Here is a 17,456-nt window from a genome sequence, read left to right on the forward strand (position 1 = left end):
AGTCGCAAGATGGCGTCGCTGCGATCCAATTTTAAACTGATCTTGTTATCCAGCTTCGACAGGCATACAGTTGCTGCACCGGACCAGGGGTTTCCAAGATGGGGCTCCGAAAGCGGACAGGAGGTATGGAATGGCAGCCACACAATGCAGTCACACAATACAGAAAAAGTAAAGAAAGAAAGGTGGACAGGGAACAACAATTAAAAACTGAAAGGGAGAGATGCAGAGAAGGGAAAATTGAGAGCGGTAAAGGAGGGGAAAAGCAAAAGTCAGAAAGATCATCAGTGGCGTAACTAGGGCAGGGCGAGCAGGGTGCGTGCCCTGGGCACCGTGGGACCGGTAGTGCGGGGTGGGGACCGGTAGTGCGGGGGGAGGGGGTAGTGCGACCGGTAGTGTGAGTGCGGTCAGCTCTGCACATTTACAAAGGACTGGCGCTAGGCTTCCAGCGCCGGTCCTGTGCTGCACAGCTGAGCCCCTTCCCCTGAGCGCTTGCTCAATAGCGCCAGGAGGAGGGTGGCAGGCAGGCTCAAGCTGTGCTAACACACACATCGCTGCCAGCATGGCAGTGATGTGTGTTATTCAGCAGCCAATGAGAGTCAGACAGACTCTCATTGGCTGCTGCACACACATTTCCGCCAGTGCTGGCGGAGATGTGTGTGTTAAACAGCAGCCAATGAAAATGAGATAGACTCTCATTGGCTGCTTCAGCGCCCACTGCAAGAGCCGGGCTTCTGTCCGGCTCCTGCAGTGGGTAATGGGAGAGACGTCATGATGTTATGACGTCTCTCCCATAATGCAGAGCGCGCCAGCCCGGGAGGGCTGACGTGGGAACGTTGCGGCGCGGGGAGCCGGAGCGTGGATGCAGGTAAGTTTTTTTATCATTTTTTTGCTATGTATTGGGAGGGGAGGTACCTCTACTGGGGGCAGTAATTGAGGGCACCACTGGGGGGAATACTACTGGGGGCAGTAATTGGGGGGGACTTCTACTTGGAGCAGTATTTGGGGGGACCTCTACTAGGGGCAGTAATTGGAGGGGGACCTCTACTGGGGGCAGTAATTGGGGGGACCTTTACTGGGGGCACTAATCGGGAGGGACTACTACTGGGGGCAGTAATTGGGGGGACCTCTACTGGGGCAGTAATTGGGAGGACTACTACTGGGGGCAGTAATTGGGGGGACTACTACTGGGGGCACTAATTGGGGGGACTACCACTGGGGCACTCCATCAGGGACCACTACTGTGGAGACTACTACTGGGGGCACTATATAATGGGCACTGCATAAGGGGGGTCAACTACTGGGGGAACTATATAAGGGGCTTACTACTGGAGGCACAAGGGATACTGCACTGGGGGCACTAAATAGGGAGGACCACTACAAGGGGTACTGGATAGTGGGGACCGCTACTGGGGGGCTCTATAAGGGGGATTACTACTGGGGGCACTGTATAAGGGGCACAACTGGGGGCCTGCATAAGGGGGACCACTACTGGTGCACTGTATAAGGGGAACTAATGGGGAGCTGCACAAGGGGGACCATTACTGGGGGTACTGTATAAGGGGAACTGCACAAGGGGCACCACTACTGGGGGCCTGCATAGGGCGGACTGTATAAGGAGCAGTACAGGGGTTAAGGTGCATATGGAAAGGAATGTTAAGTGACGAGAAGGATTTATGTGTCCTGTTGACAAGCCCCATTGTCAAGTGACCCCCGCCCCTTGTGACCACGCCCGTTTTTTTGCCACACACGCGCATATTGGGTGGGGGCACCATGTTAAAATTTGCCCTGGGCTCCAAATACCCTAGTTACGCCACTGAAGATCATAGGGACAGAGAGAGGGAGCAGGAAAACCAGAAAGAAACTAAAGATGAATAAACATAATGAAATACACATCAGCACTATACTGAACCTGAACCACAGGCTGCAGCAACAACTGTCCTGATAAAAAAGGCAAAATGACAAAGAAAACTTGTGATTCTGGGTAAATGTCACATTGAAGTCCAGTCTTCAATAACATTACATTTTCTTCCGAGCTTCTAACGTACTGCTTGCTCTAGCCTCATTTATGGCTTCAGTTATGAAACTGAGAGGACATCAGCACATCTCCCAATCATCCCAATTATAATTGAACAATCTCGACTGAAAGGCTTTGATCCGGCATAACAATCACTGGGCAGTTGGCATGATTATCCCATTTACTATTGCTCTGAGAAGTTCTGGACTAGTGCAAGTTCAAGTCCTTTTGTGGAGTGGAAATACCTCTGCCCCCATTCCACATCTCAACAAACCCTCCTAAAAATGAACCCTCTCCACTACTTCATCTCTTTCAGTAATTTCATTCTCCAATATAAAATCTCCCTTCAGCAGTGTTCCATAATACGGCATCTCGGCCGACTCCAGCTCTGCCTGAGCAAAATTTTCTCCACCTCAGCACAAACCTCACATACTTTCGGAAATCCCCTCTCTGGGAGGTCCGTGGAGATGTGGAGAGTGAGGACCAGGTGGGGCGGGATAGGGTCGGGTTCCCACAATCGCAATATTGCACCCCCCTCCCCTTGAAGCTTTGTGTTGCTAGGAGCCAAGATGAGATAACGCGATTTTCTATTAATTAGCGTTATCATGTAACTTGCCCCACCCACTTCACCTAAGAAATGGTGGCGGGTGGAGTGTCGTGGGACAATTGCCCACTTTTCTAGGAGTCTCTCTGATGTTCCAGTAGAGTGGACAAGTAAACGTTACCACCTTGCACCATGAGTGGAATTCTAGGATAATCTAAAGAAGAATTATTCACATAGTGGATCAGGGGTGCAGAGAGGGAGGTGGGTTACAAAGTATTTGGGACCCAAGCTTATTTGCCCCTTATATGGGGTGACCATGGCGCGGCATCTACAGAGGTGGACCCATATTCACAACATTGTGTGGCCATGCTCCCCCTAAGTACCTCTCGGGTACTGTAATTTTTTTGGGGTGGCCCTGGATGCTGTTATAGGTTTAGGAAACAAATCATCACTTTTGGGAGCCAAGGTTTTCTTTGGTCCCAAAGAGGGATGTTTGAAGATGAAGCTTACTCTACCTAACACCAGAACATATTTTTGCATATATTGCTAGTGAATTGATTATCTGTCATTGTATAATCACTCAGTTCATTTTTTTAATTTATTGCAATAATAAATTGAGGGGGAGATGGTTATCTGCTTGGACACCTGTGCAAACCTAATAAATATTTTACACCATTCAGTGCACGTTTAAAAGTTCACATTTATAGACAAAGCTGATCTACTGCGTGATTGTGTGCAATCTTGTTACTATGTTACACATATACATTGGCCATAACTATCTGTTATTTTTTCTTCACATGTCACAGTATTTCAAGTAATAGCAAGCATATAACTCACATGTGAGGAAAAATATCAGAAGTGATCAATGCTTCATTTTCATACAACAAAATATTGAATTTAAACCAGTGGCAGATCCCACTGTCAGTTCAGGGCTGTGTGGCCACTGTGAGACCCGGAAGTAAGGGGGGTCCAACCATTTGAGTCACTGGCCAGAGGCACCATCCTCAGAAGAGCAGAGTGAGGAGCCTCATTTGAACATGTACAGGTATGGAGGTGAGGGGGGGGGGGGCACAGCAATATTGGATCTCTGTTCTAAGGCCCTTGCTCAGTTCTCAAGAGATCAGAGTGAGGAGCCTCTTCTGCTGAAGTATGGGTCCAGAGATGAGAGTCCCGGCAATAATGGATCAGCATTCTAAGGCCCCTTCTCAGTTCTCAGGAGAATAGAGTGAGAAGCCTCTTCTGAGCATGTACAGGTCCAGAGATGAGGGTCCCGGCAATACAGGATCAGCAATACAAGGCCCCTTCTCAGTTTTCAGGAGAGTAGAGTGAGAAGCTTCTTCTGAGCAAGTACGGGTCCACAGATAAGGGTCCTGACAATACTGGGTCAGCAATCTGAGGCCTCTTCTCAGTTTTCAGGAGAGTAGAGTGAGAAGCCTCTTCTGAGCAAGTACAGGTCCACAGCTAATGGTCCTGAAAATACTGGGTCTGCATTCTGAGGCCCCTTCTCAGTTCTCAGGAGAGTAGAGTGAGAAGCCTCTTCTGAGAATGTACAGGTCCAGAGATGAGGGTCCCGGCAATACTGGATCAGCAATCCGAGGCCCCTTCTCAGTTTTCAGGTGAGTAGAGTGAGAAGCCTCTTCTGAGCAAGTACGGGTCCAGAGATAAGGGTCCTGACACTACTGGGTCAGCAATCTGAGGCCACTTTTCAGTTCTCAGGAGAGTAGAGTGAGAAGCCTCTTCTGAGCATGTACGGGTCCAGAAATTAGGGCCCCGGCAATACTTGGTCAGCATTCTGAGGCCCCTTCTCTGTTCTCAGGAGAGTAGCATGAGGAGCCTCTTCTGAGCATGTACGGGTCCAGAGATGAGGTCCTGTCAATACTGGGTAACCATTCTGAGGACGAAGAGCAGACTGAGGAGCTGGGCTCAAAATCCGGCGATGTCATGTTCTGTCCCTGCTTACAACTGTCCATATATTTGAGAGACAATTCTTTCCGCTTTCTCCTCAGTTGTCCTATAAGTCTAATGCAGATGTCTATGGAAAAACTGTACTAGACCCCCAAAGTGCCACCTACAATACTTTGTATATTTTATATAACATCAATCCCCAGTGCACGTACCATCTGAGTTGTTTTGTCGTTTGATTTGAGTGAGAACACCCGAAAAATGTGCATCTCTTTACCAGTGTCAGATCGAGGAGGAGCAATTTGGGAAATCTCCCACCCTTCACCCTGGATCCATAAATTTAGCAACATACTGCCTCCAAAACCAGGAGAGTAACTAGGTATTTGAAGGCCCGATAGCAAAAGTTTGTAAGGGCCCATATGTACCTATGTAACAATGGTAAAAAATGTATACAACATGTTTGTAACTTTGACATGGAAGATGGCCCCCTTAACTCTGGGTCTCATAGCAACTGCACCCATATAGTAGTTACACCCATGCCCAAAACCCTTCCATTGCTGGGAAAGCAGAATATACCTTCTGGGCAACAAAGCGATTTTAAGTGAGGAATTATTGACTCCATGTAAACAAGGAGTGTGGGAGGTGGGTGCAAGCCAGGTCATACCTCCAACTTGGGTGGAGTTACTTGGAAACTGATCCCCCCCCCAACAAAACATTTAGCCTCTCCTCTGTTATGTACATTGATCTCAGAACAACTCTCACACACTATGGGCCTGATTCAGAGATTTCCGCGAATGCATTTGCAACTGCGATCTCTTACGGATCGCAGTTGCTAAAATATGCTAATGCCTTCCAAAGCTTAGCTGAGCATAGGGGCACCCACTGCTGCCCTCTCATATCCATCCGACGACGTACAACAGCGTAAACATCTAGGCACAACGGGCAGTCTTGCATCATGTACGTCAAGTCTGACCAGCCGCAAACACTGCGGCTCTCCTGACATGCAGAGAGCTCTCAAGATAAACAGGAGATCGTAATTTATGCGAGCCCATGAAACAGCATTTTAACGGTCATTAAAACGGTCAGACATGCATGATTTTGTCTCACCACCTCCCGTTACTTCCCCCAAACGCTGACTGCCTGTCACTCACTTTGTGAGTCCTTCCTTTGTAGGGGTGTAATTGCATGGCAATCGCTGTGCAGTGCGGCTTTCGCGCATTTGCAAACAATCCCTCATTCTGCAAAAATACAATCCCTCATTCTGCAAAAATATCGCCTTTGCGAAGATCTCACAATGAGGCCCAATGTAAGTAGTAATATTAAAACCAATATTCAGCCTCGTGTTATCACTGATAGGCTGCATACCCATGCATATTGGTTCAATCTGCAGAATTGGGCTGATTCTGAATCGCTCACAAAGCGTCTGTAGTAGCTGGCAGCAGCGGAAGCCTGATTTCTACTGTATGGTACTGCAAATATCCGTTCAACTAATGCGGGGGATTGCGTGAGTGCAAGCGGAAACCCGTGCCGCCCATTGATTTTACGTTGGCCCCCAGGGTCATTGTACTGCATCAAGGTCTGACAGGACGCGACCACCAGAGGTAAGTCGAGGAGAGGGGAGAGTAACAGAGGGAGGGGGGGACTGAGGGGGGAATGCAGGGACTTAGGGGGGCCAATGAAAATTTTGCTATGGGCCCCCTCCTAAGTCTAGTTACACCCCAGCTCGCACTTTCCTCATGTTATTTCTATACCTGGAATCTCCCAGAGGGCAGATAGTAAACTCAAATATTGTACAAATACACCTATGCCATGTGGAATACCCTTGGATTTCAAATCTACATAAATCATACTTGCCGACATTTATCTTCCTCCTTCCGGGAGGAGGCAACCAGGCCTGTACGGCAGGGGGGGGGCATGACGCAGCAACAGGGGGGCATGGTGGGGAGATGAGGGAATATTGGGGGCGGAGCAGGGGGCGTGACCACATGGTTGCAGGATTGTGGCCCCATCCCCTCTTCACAGTGCCCCGATTAATGGCATTGTGAAGCAGGAGTGCGGGGACACGATTACGCGATTCAGCGCAGTGGGGGCTGTATGTGGAATGCGGGGGGATGCAAGGGGGTGGAGGGGTGTGACGGCCGGCCGGGAGATTTGCCTCCGAGCATCGGGAGCGCCAGACGATTTTTGGGAGCCTCCCGACCATCCCGGGAGAGTAGGATGTATGACATAAATAACATCTTACAACTCAAAGCTATAGAATAGAAATAATTTACATAGTCAGTATACTATTATATATATATATATATATATATATATATATACTATTATATTGAATTCAGATTTAACCTATTTCAAGAGTTTATTAACACAGGTGGCATACTGCAAGAAAACACTGGGAGGAATTGGGTAGAAGACATCCCAATTGCATAAGGCGTCATCAATGTATGATAAGACACAGGGCCTCTTTCGGAGATGGGCGCTAATGGAATCGCAGCTACGATTTTGCATGTACCGCAGCTGCGAAAATACGCAAACAGTTCAAAAGCTTAACCAAGCATTGGGACGCCCACTGCTGGATATCCTTAAAACCTGGTCTATAATGGCAGATTTTGGGAAACTCTGAACTAATGTTTTTACAGTACATCACTCAAAAATGTGTCTTGTTGATTGCAGTGGTGTCACTAGGAGAGAGTGGGGGGTGCAGAGCCTTCCGGGTATCATCCTCCAAGAGGGAGAAATAAAAATGCCTGCTCCACAGTGCAGCGCCCAGCTCCCGGTCACTAATGAGGGGCTGGCAGCATAGGCAGAGTCTCTGGGGATAGCCCGGCAACTTCAGGAGTGCTGGGCAGACCTCTAGAGAGATTAAACAGGGGTGTGCCGCAAGGCCACGCCTCCTTTTCATGGGGTTTATTGTCCGCACTGGGTGTCACAGACCCCAGTGCTGCCGCCACTCATTGGTTGTGCGATTGCCCTGTTCATACATAAAATGTGCTACTTTAGTGGACCACCTATGAGAACATAATCTTCCATATTACAGCACTAGCAGCAATACTTCTGATCATATATGAAGAAATTGCTGCAGAGTGAGTATTGCACCATACAAATGACTGCTGTAAACCTTACACTACTGGTGCAGAGCTGTGATTTGTGGGCACAATTGCAGCCAACTCTGCATAATCCCCCAAGAATTTTAATTTCAAGCATGGATACTTCACAGAAATTATTATTTATCTTTCTCACCGGTTTACCCATTTATCCGTGTAATTCATGAGAGTATGGATTTCCCCTCTTTAACGTTAGAGCTTCATTTGCATAGATAATTGCGGTACATTTGTAAGGATCAATCACCGCTTTATGTTTTTTGCATGACACTGCTTAGATATATAACCCTGAATATCACATATTTGTACAACCCACTCATTGTCATGGTAACAAAAAGAGGAACTTTCTACATATTCCAAATTTCTTTACAGTTCTTTAAAAAAAGAAAAATGCTTTAACCATATCGGCCTGTAGTTCCCTTTCCCTGGGATCCTGCTTAGATGAATATAGGGAATTTTTGACAGTTTGTAACATAAATAGTACGCCAGTAACTGGTAAGACATTGGGCCTTATGCAATAGCTTGCGGGGTGCAGGCAGGGGTGCGATTCTACAGTTACCTGGGATTGGGAAGTCGGTAGTGATGGACCGTGTAAGGGAATGCACTCTCAGGTATAGACTTCTCCCTATCAGTTGTGGTCTAAGGTAAAGGGTAGAGCAGAATAAGCAGATGGACCTTTAGAACAACTTAGTCTGACGTATCTATGCACCATGAGGAGGCCAGGAAAGGAATAAAGCATGTGGTTCCATGTCGGCCTTCAGGGTTAGAAGGGAAACATCACATGAGCTGGGAACTCTTATCCACAGGAAAGACACCACCCATTGCTAGAAATAGCAATCAGAAGTAGAAATACAGTTCTTCTCTCTGCTGCAGCTGGTCAGAGAAGATCTAGAGCCTGTATTCTTCCTGTCAGTACTATGCAGGGATGCCATTGGAATGCGATGTTTGGCACCCATTGATGTTCCTGATAGAAATAATTATTATAAGTGTTGTTAGTCTTGTGATGGTTACCACCACAGTGTGCTTCTTTCCAATGACTGTTCTGATGGCTGCTGATGTCACTCCTGCTGTGTACACCAAGAAGGAGCATCCATAACAGAGCTCCTTTGTGCATACTCAAACCTCAGGTGTCCATCACACATGCGCAGCATCCTACCAATGATGGTTAAACCATCAAATGGTTTACAGGCTATGGCTACATGCCATTGAAAAGAATTCTGCAATGACAGCGATGGTCATCCCTAGTGCTTTGTTCTTGCTGAAGCTGGACAAGCACCATGAGATGCAGAAGCCTGGTGAGCAGGCGGAGCTGAGCAATACTGCCTCTCTGGTGATAGAAGACTGATATTACAAGGAGTCACGGGATTCCACAAGCCTGAAACTCATTGGCTGCCATGCACAGTAAAGTTTGAAAGATGCACCCCATGAGGACTTGTGTAGGGAAAAAAAAAAAGAGTTGCCCCAACATTGCTGTGACTTATATTCAACTTTAAATGGACTGAGGTTAATGTACTTTTTACAACTTTATGTTCCCCAGTTGATTTCCTAGTTAAGAAACGGTTGGTAGTTGTCTTGTTAGAGTAAAGATTACAACAAGCCTTTTCTTCTACAAAGAGCCGATTCCTGTCACAGATGAAAGAATTTGAGGCTGTTCCCGGGCTGGGTCTTGGATCTGTTTTATTTGGGTCAGGTATGCTCTGGAAAGAACTGGGTTTAATGAAGTTCAAGCGCATGTAGTAATATATCGGTTGAAGTGGCCTTTGAGTGAACACTGAAGGACGACTGAATTCCGGTTAGGACCGGAGGGTAACTGGACACCAGATGTAATGGAGGACGGCTGGAACTCCAGGCAGGACTGGAGGATAACTGGTCTCCAGGTGTAATGGAGGATGGCTGAAACTCCGTACAGAACCGGAGGATAACTGGACTCTCATGTGTAATGGAGGATGGCTGGAACTCCGAGAAGGACCGGAGAGTAACTGGACTCCAGGTGTAATGGAGGACAGCTGGTTACACAGAGAAGTGTAGCAATTTTAGAATTATCAGATACGCTTGGTGGAGCACAGTAAGGGAGCTCACTAGACGAGGCTAAGAGTCCTGTTGCACTGGCAACTTGTTACTGCAGCAGGTATCCTTTTATAGAGGTTGCAGGAAGCGGAGAACTGTGAAGGAGCTGTTCCATTGGTGGAGGCGGAGTCACGTGGGCAAACCCAAAAATGCCTCCGCCCATGGACTGGAGGACGGCAGCCCAACCATGCGGATGCCGTAGAGGGAGGATGCTGACAGCCAGCCGGAGAGGACGGAGCCACTGCAGCACCATGTGAGCGCCCACAAAGGTAAGTAATGGGGCCTGGTTCTGAGGTCTCTGTGGAGACCTGTGACAGTACCCCCTTTTCCATGAGTGGCCTCTGGACACTTTTTTGGTTTATGAAGAAACTTCGTATGAAACGCTTTGATTAGACGAGGAGCATGAACGGGAATCTAGGATTCTTTCGACTTCAAATTCTTCACCTCGTTGAGTTTGAACACCAGAAGTTTTGGGAAGAACTTTCTGGAATCTGTTTAGAATTAACGGCTTTAGAAGGGAGATGTGAAAGGAATTAGGAACACAAAGGAATGGTGACAGTCTCAACTTGTAGGCAACTGGATTTAGAACTCTGATTATCGGAAATGGACCGATGCAACGTGGAGCAAGTTTCATTGAGAGAACTCTGAGTCTTATATTACGAGTGGAGAACCAAACCATATATCCAGGTTGAAAACTTGGAACAGCCCATCTTTTGCGATCAGCGAATCTCTTGTATCAGGCTAAGGCTTTGGTCATAGCGGAATGAACATTTTTCCAAATGTCAGATAACTGTTGGAGAGATATCTTGGCAGCGGGCAAGTCCAAAATTGGGAGTAGAGGGAACTCTGGAACTTGGGGATGATGACCAAACACTTTGAAAATAGCAGTTGATTTAGTAGAAGTATGATTGTGATTGTTATGAGAAAATCAGCCCATGGGAGAAGCTCAATCCAGGAAGAGATGAAGGTGCTAAGGAACTGCTCCAGATCCTGGTTGACCCTTTCGATTTGCCCGTTGGTTTGAGGATGCTATGCGGTGGAGTGAGTATTTTAGTTTCACCAGTAGGGCCGGGCAGAGCGACCTCCAAAACTTTGCCACGAACTGCACCCCTCTGTCAGAAATTATTTCTTGGGGTAGGCCATGTAATCTGAAGATCTTATTTATGAAGAATTGAGCAAGTAATGGTGCAGACGGTAGTCCAGTAAGGGTGCAATAACCAAAATCGTATTATGACCCAGAGATAGAGGGAGGTCAGTGATGAAGTCCATTGACAAGTGAGTCCATGGCTGCAATGGAATGGCTAGTGATTGGAGTTGCCCAGGAGGAGCCTGTCGAGGCACTTTGTGCTGAGCACACTTGACACACGAAGAAACATAGGACCTTACGTCGGCTTTCATTGAGGGCCACAAATAAGATCTCTGGATGAACTCAAGAGTTTTGTCCATTCCTAAGTGTCCAGAGAAATAAGAACCATGTGCCCACTGAAGTAACTTCTTGTGGAGATTAGGAGCAACAAAAGTTTTCCCAACAGGGGGCATCGTGGACAAATTAGTAGTAGCGAAAGCAGTTGGATCTAAGATTGGATCAGACTGTTCCGTGGATAGATCAGAACCACTCTCAATGGAAAGAGAAAGAGCGTCGGCTTTGCAATTTTGTTATCCAGGACAATAGGAGAGTTTAAAGTTGAACCTAGAAAAGAACATCGCCCATCTGGCTTGCCAGGGGTTCAAACAATTAGCAGACTTTATAGTGTTCACTCTAGCTCCGGCGGCAGGCAGGGTGCCGGAGCTAGAGAGAGCAACTTTGTGCGCGTGGGCGAAAAGGGGGCGTGGCCATAAAAGGGGGTGTGTCTATAAGACGCATCCCCTTTTTCATCATACTTGGGGGCATGCCCGGCAGCCCCCAAGCGCTGCAGACAGGGAGAACAGATGCCAGGCGCATGCACCCGGCGTCTATTCTCCGGCAGTGACCGGGTCACCGCACATTTCTCCACCCGCGGGACACTGCGTCACGCGGGTGAAGACTGCAGCCGCAGCCTGTGAGGGCAGGGTGCTTTTTGCCATCCAGAAGGAGGGCAGGGTGCCGCACCCTGCTAAAACAGCCTAGCAGGAACGCTATTTTAGATACAATAAATTCTTGTGGTCTGTGTAAATGGTGATTGGATATTGAGCCTCCTCTAAGAGATATCGCCATTCTTCGAGCGCCAATTTTATGGCGAGCAATTCCTGGTCATCAATTGAATAGTTCCTCTCTGCTGGCAGGAATTTTTGAGAATAAAACCCACAGGGATGAAGTCTCATCTTCGAATTGTTGAGAGAGAACAGCTCCAACACTCTCAGAAGAGGCATCCATTTCCAGGAGGAATGGTCGTGTTAAATCCGGCTGCTTCAAGACAGGGGCAGAGATGAACGCCTGTTTAAGAAGTTGGAAGGCAGAAGTGGCTTCTACGGACCATTTGGTTGGATCTGCTCCTTTGCTGGTGAGGGCTGTGATAGGTGCTACCATAGTGGAAAATCCCTTCACGAACTTGCGGTAATAGTTGGCGAAAGAACCGCTGAATAGATTTCAGAGATGAAGGGGAGATCAATCAAGAATGGCTTGCAACTTTAAGGGATCCATTTGAAAACCTGTTCCTGAGATTATGTACACTAGGAACAGTACATTAGAAACTTCAAACATACATTTCTCCAGTTTACAGAAAAGTTGATTGCAGCGCAACCTCAGAAGGACTTCCTTTACCTGATCTTGGTGACTCTCCAGATCCTGAGAAAAAAATCAAGATGTCGTCCAAGTAGACGGCCACACAGTTGTAAAGGAGATCCTGAAAAATGTAATTTACAAAGAATTGTAACACGGCCGGGGCATTGCAAAGACCGAAGGGCATAACGAGATATTCATAAAGCCCATCCCTGGTGTTGAAAGCAGTTTTCCATTCGTCTCCAGCACGTATATGGATCAAATTATAAGCTCCTCTTAAGTCAAGTTTCCCGGACGAATGGGACAAGATTTTACCAAATGTTGGGTCAATCCACAATACATACAAGAATTCTCTCTCTGTCTTTTCTGCCGTTCCTCGGCCGACAAGCGAGAACGGGTGACTTGCATGGGCTCTTCGCCCACGGGAGAAGGTAAATGAGAAACCGGACGTATTCTCCCATGGTTGAATCTTCCTCTCTCCAGGGCTTGCTCCCTATGCCGTAGGTCCACCTTGTTGCAGAGAGAGATAAAATCATCCAGTTTTGGTGGAAGGTCGCGGGAAGCAAGATCATCCTTGAGTCTCTCTGAGAGACCACTCCAGAAGGCCGCAATGAAAGCGTCTTTATTCCAATTGAGTTCTGAAGCCAAGGTTCGAAATTGAATGACATATTGGCCAACGGTTCTGCTGCCCTGACGGAGACGTAAGATATCTGTTGAGGCGGAAGTAGTTCTTCCAGGTTCATCAAAAAGCAGGGGAGGAAGGGATTTGTGAGGTAAAAGCATGTGAGCATGTGTGAAGTAAAAGCATTAGGGAAGGAGGGTGTGTGTGAGGTAAAAGCATGAGGGGTGGAGGGGGTGTGTGAGGTAAAAGCATTAGGGAAGGAGGGGGTATGTGTGGTAAAAGCATGAGGGGAGGAAGGGGTGTGTGAGGTAAAAGCATGAGGGGAGGAGGGGGTGTGTGAAGTAAAAGCATTAGGGAAGGAGGGGGTGTGTGAAGTAAAAGCATTAGGGAAGGAGGGGGGTGTGTGAAGTAAAAGCATTAGGGAAGGAGGGGGGTGTGTGAAGTAAAAGCATTAGGGAAGGAGGGGGGTGTGTGAAGTAAAAGCATTAGGGAAGGAGGGGTGTGTGTGAAGTAAAAGCATTAGGGAAGGAGGGGTGTGTGTGAAGTAAAAGCATTATGGAAGGGGTGTGTGAGGTAAAAGCATGAGGGCAGGATGGGGTGTGTGAAGTAAAATCATTAGGGAAGGAGGGGGTGTGTGAGGTAAAAGCATGAGGGCTATCTGAGACATAAGCTGGTGAGCAGGAGGGGGTGTGTTAGAAAAAAGATGGAGGGCAGGAGGGGGTAAGAAAAAACGGAGTGTAATAGGGTGTGTGTGAGGAAAAAGCTGGCATGTAATAGGGTGTGTGTGAGGAAAAAGCTGGCGGGCAACAAGGGGTGTGTGCAGGAGAAGCTGGTAGGCAGTAGGGGCGTGTGTGAAGTAAAACTTGAGAACAGGAGGGTTTGAGTAAGGAAAAGATGGTTGGGAGGAGACATACAGAGAAAAAGCTGGTGGGCAGTAGGGTGCATGTACCTTCCTGCCCACCAGCTTCTAGCCTCATATACCCCTCTGCCCACCAGCTTCTAGCCTAATATACCCTCTACCACCAGCTTCTAGCCTAATATACCTTCTATCCACCAGCTTCTAGCCCCATATACCCCATGTGCCCACCAGCTTCTAGCCTCATATACCCCATCTGCTTCACATGTCCCCATTCCCATCAGCTTCTCACTCACATGCCCTTCTGCCCATCAGCTTCTAGCCGCACATCCGGTTATACCCTCTGCCCAGCGGCTTCTATCCTTATATAGCCTCTGCCCACCAAGTTTAATCCGGTATGTCCCTAACTTCACCTTCCCATCTTCCACCATCCCTTCAGCTTCGCGTGTCCACCGGCTTCTCCCTCACATGCCCCTCAACACTCCATCTGCTTTCTGTACATGCCCTCTGCCCCATCGCCAGCCTCACTACGACCGTACGGTATTTCTCGCAATTCTCCTCAACACACGCCACCACCAGGCCAGCTAGTCTGTAGTGGTAAGGCCCTGAAGTAATATAATACGGCTACTGAAGGGGTTTTATACTCTTCCGTAGTGAATAGAGGAAACTCTGCGTCATGTGACTGCGGCGGTCACATGACCTGGTGACGTCACGCAGATGCCGGCTGGCTCTGCAGCACCGGAAGAGGCCAGTGATCAGCGTCATGTCCCCATGACGACGGCGAGGGCGCGGGGACCCGTATGCAGGAAGCAGCGGCCTTGGCGGGAGACTGGAACGCTGCCGGCGTCACACGGACGGGATGTAAGTGGCGTGCTCTGCTCTGTGCGGTGTATGAGAGGGGTGCAGGTGTGGAACCCTGCTTGCCAGCCAGGCCCGGTGCATGGTTACTCCAGGGACTGCCACCCGCACTGTGCGGCTCCCTCTCCCACCACTGCAGCGACTGCAAATGAGATATATAATCCAGCTGGCCTTGTTGCCATGACTTACTGTGACTCATAGGTACTACACATTGAGCCTTGCTGCATAAGCGCTTGTTTGCTCTCCCAAAATGGTAATGAGAATCGCAAATTGTTGGGGAGATCTGGGCTCCCAAGGGAGTATAAAACCTCCCTGATCTCTGGGAAGCGGGAGGTCCAGGTGCTCTGTGATGACATTCATGGTGGCCCTGCCTCTCTCTGCACCATGCCACAAGTCGTGGCTCTGTGCAGAGGGATTTGGGGCTGTGATGTTGCAGTTTCGGGCACCCCCTTCTCTCAGAGATCCAACTGATTGTAGACCGATCGCTTGCACTAAGGATAGAGCAAGTGCCCACTGATAATGATGACCGCTACGAAACCAAGGGTATGAATGTCACATAGATGCGTACAGCTTAGCATTTGGGTTAGGGACGGCCATTGGCGGGATGCCATCGATGGTTCCATTGGTGATTACCCTTGATAGCACAAATCCACCTATAGTGAGCCATTGATGGTTTGCTCCCCTCGATGGTCAACGTTGCTGGAGGCCATTCAGCATTGGGGGCAAGGCTTAGTGGGCCACTGGGGAGTTGGTCTAAACTCTGTGTCGTCAGAAACAAGAAAAAAAACATTGGTTCGAAGTCTGTCATTGATAGCCGAGACCCATTGGATCTCTGCCATCGATGGCGAAGCCATCAGTTAACAAATGATGGTTCTTAACTATCGATGACCATCTCTAATATGAGTGAATATCCACATTTAGTACCATACACGCAATTACCAGTGCAATTGCGTCCGACTTGCGTGCAACTTTGAATCGGCTCTTTTATGTACCATAGTGCAGCTATGGCCGTACATATCAGTGAAGACATGTTCTAAATGTTGTGCAGTCAGTGTGTCGACAATGACTTTATAGACCGTAATTATGTTGACAGCAGAATGTCAAATTTACCATTTCAACGTTCTACTTGTTTGTATTGCCATAAAGTCTACAATACAAATGTTAAGATTAGGGATAATGTTGAACATAGGTGTTGACATAGTCATCATGTCGCCTTTTACGTCAAAGTCGGTAAGTTGGTATCACACGTGTGCCTGTCAACATAATGGATCAGACAATTTGATTTTGACATTATGGCTGGCAACAAATCATACTGAACCTGTTCTAAAAGTCAATGTTATCATTATGCAGATTAAGCGGCAGCTTCAATTACCTTCAGTGTTTATTGCGTGGATAAAGCTCCAAGTTTAACACCTGAGCTATTAATTCAGTTCTGCATTTTCCCCTTTCGGTAAACCCATGTGTACCGCGCACTAACCCATAGATTTTGTTAAGTGCTGGAATCTATGGGTTTCCCCAGAGGGTGCATTTAACACTGATTGTTCCTTGCAGCTCCTGAGGCTGCAAGGAAAAATCTGCGTTAAGTGCACTCTGAGACTTAACACATAGGGATGCTGAACCTAATTGAATAGGTCAGACTGACATTGCAGGCATGCATGCATGCAGGAACAGGAGTAACTGGAATTAAACCCTTTGTATAAAAATGCATGTATAATTAGTCTCAACCAATGAGCCAAATATTCATTTGTAATCTTGTCCTTGCAAAAAGGAAATGTTGCCTGATATGTTGGCGTCCAGATGGGATGCGGTTAAGATACCGCCACCCGTCGGAATCCCGACGCTGGAAGCTCGACCAGGGACTAAAGATAGGCATCTAATTCCCGATGCCTATCTTTAGCCCCATGTCGAAATCCCGGCGCCTGGCATCCCGAACAAATATAAGCCGGGGCATTCTAGCTGTTAGCCGGGGGGAAGGGTTAGGTTTAGGCACCCCAGGGGGGACTTATGGGAGGGTTCGGCTAGGGTAAGGAGTGGCTAGGGCAGTGTTGGCTAACCTTGACACTCCAGCTGTTGTGGAACTATATATCCCAGCATGCCCTGCCACAGTTTTAGCATGCCCTAATAGCAAAACTGTAGCAGTGCATGCTGGGTTATGTAGTTCCATAACAGCTGAAGTGGCAAGGTTAGCCAACACTGGTCTAGGGACCACTGGGAAGAGGGTTAGGGTGCTGGAAGGTGGGTTAGGCCCCCACCCCCTACGGGGAGGTTATGCACCACTAAGGGAGGGTTGGGGGGGGGGGGAGAGGGGAGGGTTAGAGGATTCTTACCAACCCTACTCTGGGTCTTCACTGTTCTGGATACCGGCATCTGTATCTCGTCCACCGGGAATAGATCTGGCGGCATTACATACCGATGCCGTTCAGACATACTACCTAAAATACACTGTTTCTAATTTACTTATGTCATTCATTCCACCTAGAGAACCTGAGAATGGAGGTCAAGCGCAAGAAAGCCGTGTCTGCCGGAGGTCTCTCTTCTTCCCAGGCCAAGAAGAGAAAATCGGATTGGGATGATGATGGTCCCTCCAATTTTGAGGAGGAACTGGCATTTCTCGATGAGGTTGAAGCAGACATGGCTATAGAGATGAGTGAAGGATATTCTAATGCAGATGTTTTGCCGGTTGGTAGGTAACATTACATTGTCCAGTTGTTTTCAATTGATAAAAAAAAAAAAGCTTCAGCAATTTCTTCATAACTGATGGCATTAGTAAAAAAATATCAAAATCTTTTTTTTT

At 47.8% G+C, this 17,456-nt stretch overlaps 1 protein-coding gene across 2 annotated transcripts in view; it reads left to right on the forward strand.

The window, feature by feature from the left end:
• The first annotated feature begins 14,495 nt into the window (after positions 1-14,495).
• The window catches only part of POLD1 (DNA polymerase delta 1, catalytic subunit), a 156,494-nt gene continuing 153,533 nt past the window's right edge, over positions 14,496-17,456 (forward strand). Inside the window, exons 1-2 of one of the 2 annotated variants that reach the window (XM_088455427.1) lie at positions 14,496-14,665; positions 17,142-17,345. In XM_088455427.1, coding sequence (XP_088311553.1) covers positions 17,153-17,345 — 193 coding nt within the window. In that variant the 5' untranslated portion in view covers positions 14,496-14,665; positions 17,142-17,152. Of the gene's footprint in view, positions 14,666-14,756; positions 14,864-17,141; positions 17,346-17,456 lie in introns of those variants that run through there. The other variant, XM_088455428.1, reaches the window with a different exon arrangement.

Source organism: Taudactylus pleione, unplaced genomic scaffold (assembly GCF_031769625.1).
Source record: "Taudactylus pleione unplaced genomic scaffold, aTauple2 ptg000655l, whole genome shotgun sequence".
Classification (NCBI taxonomy): Eukaryota; Metazoa; Chordata; class Amphibia; order Anura; family Myobatrachidae; genus Taudactylus; species Taudactylus pleione.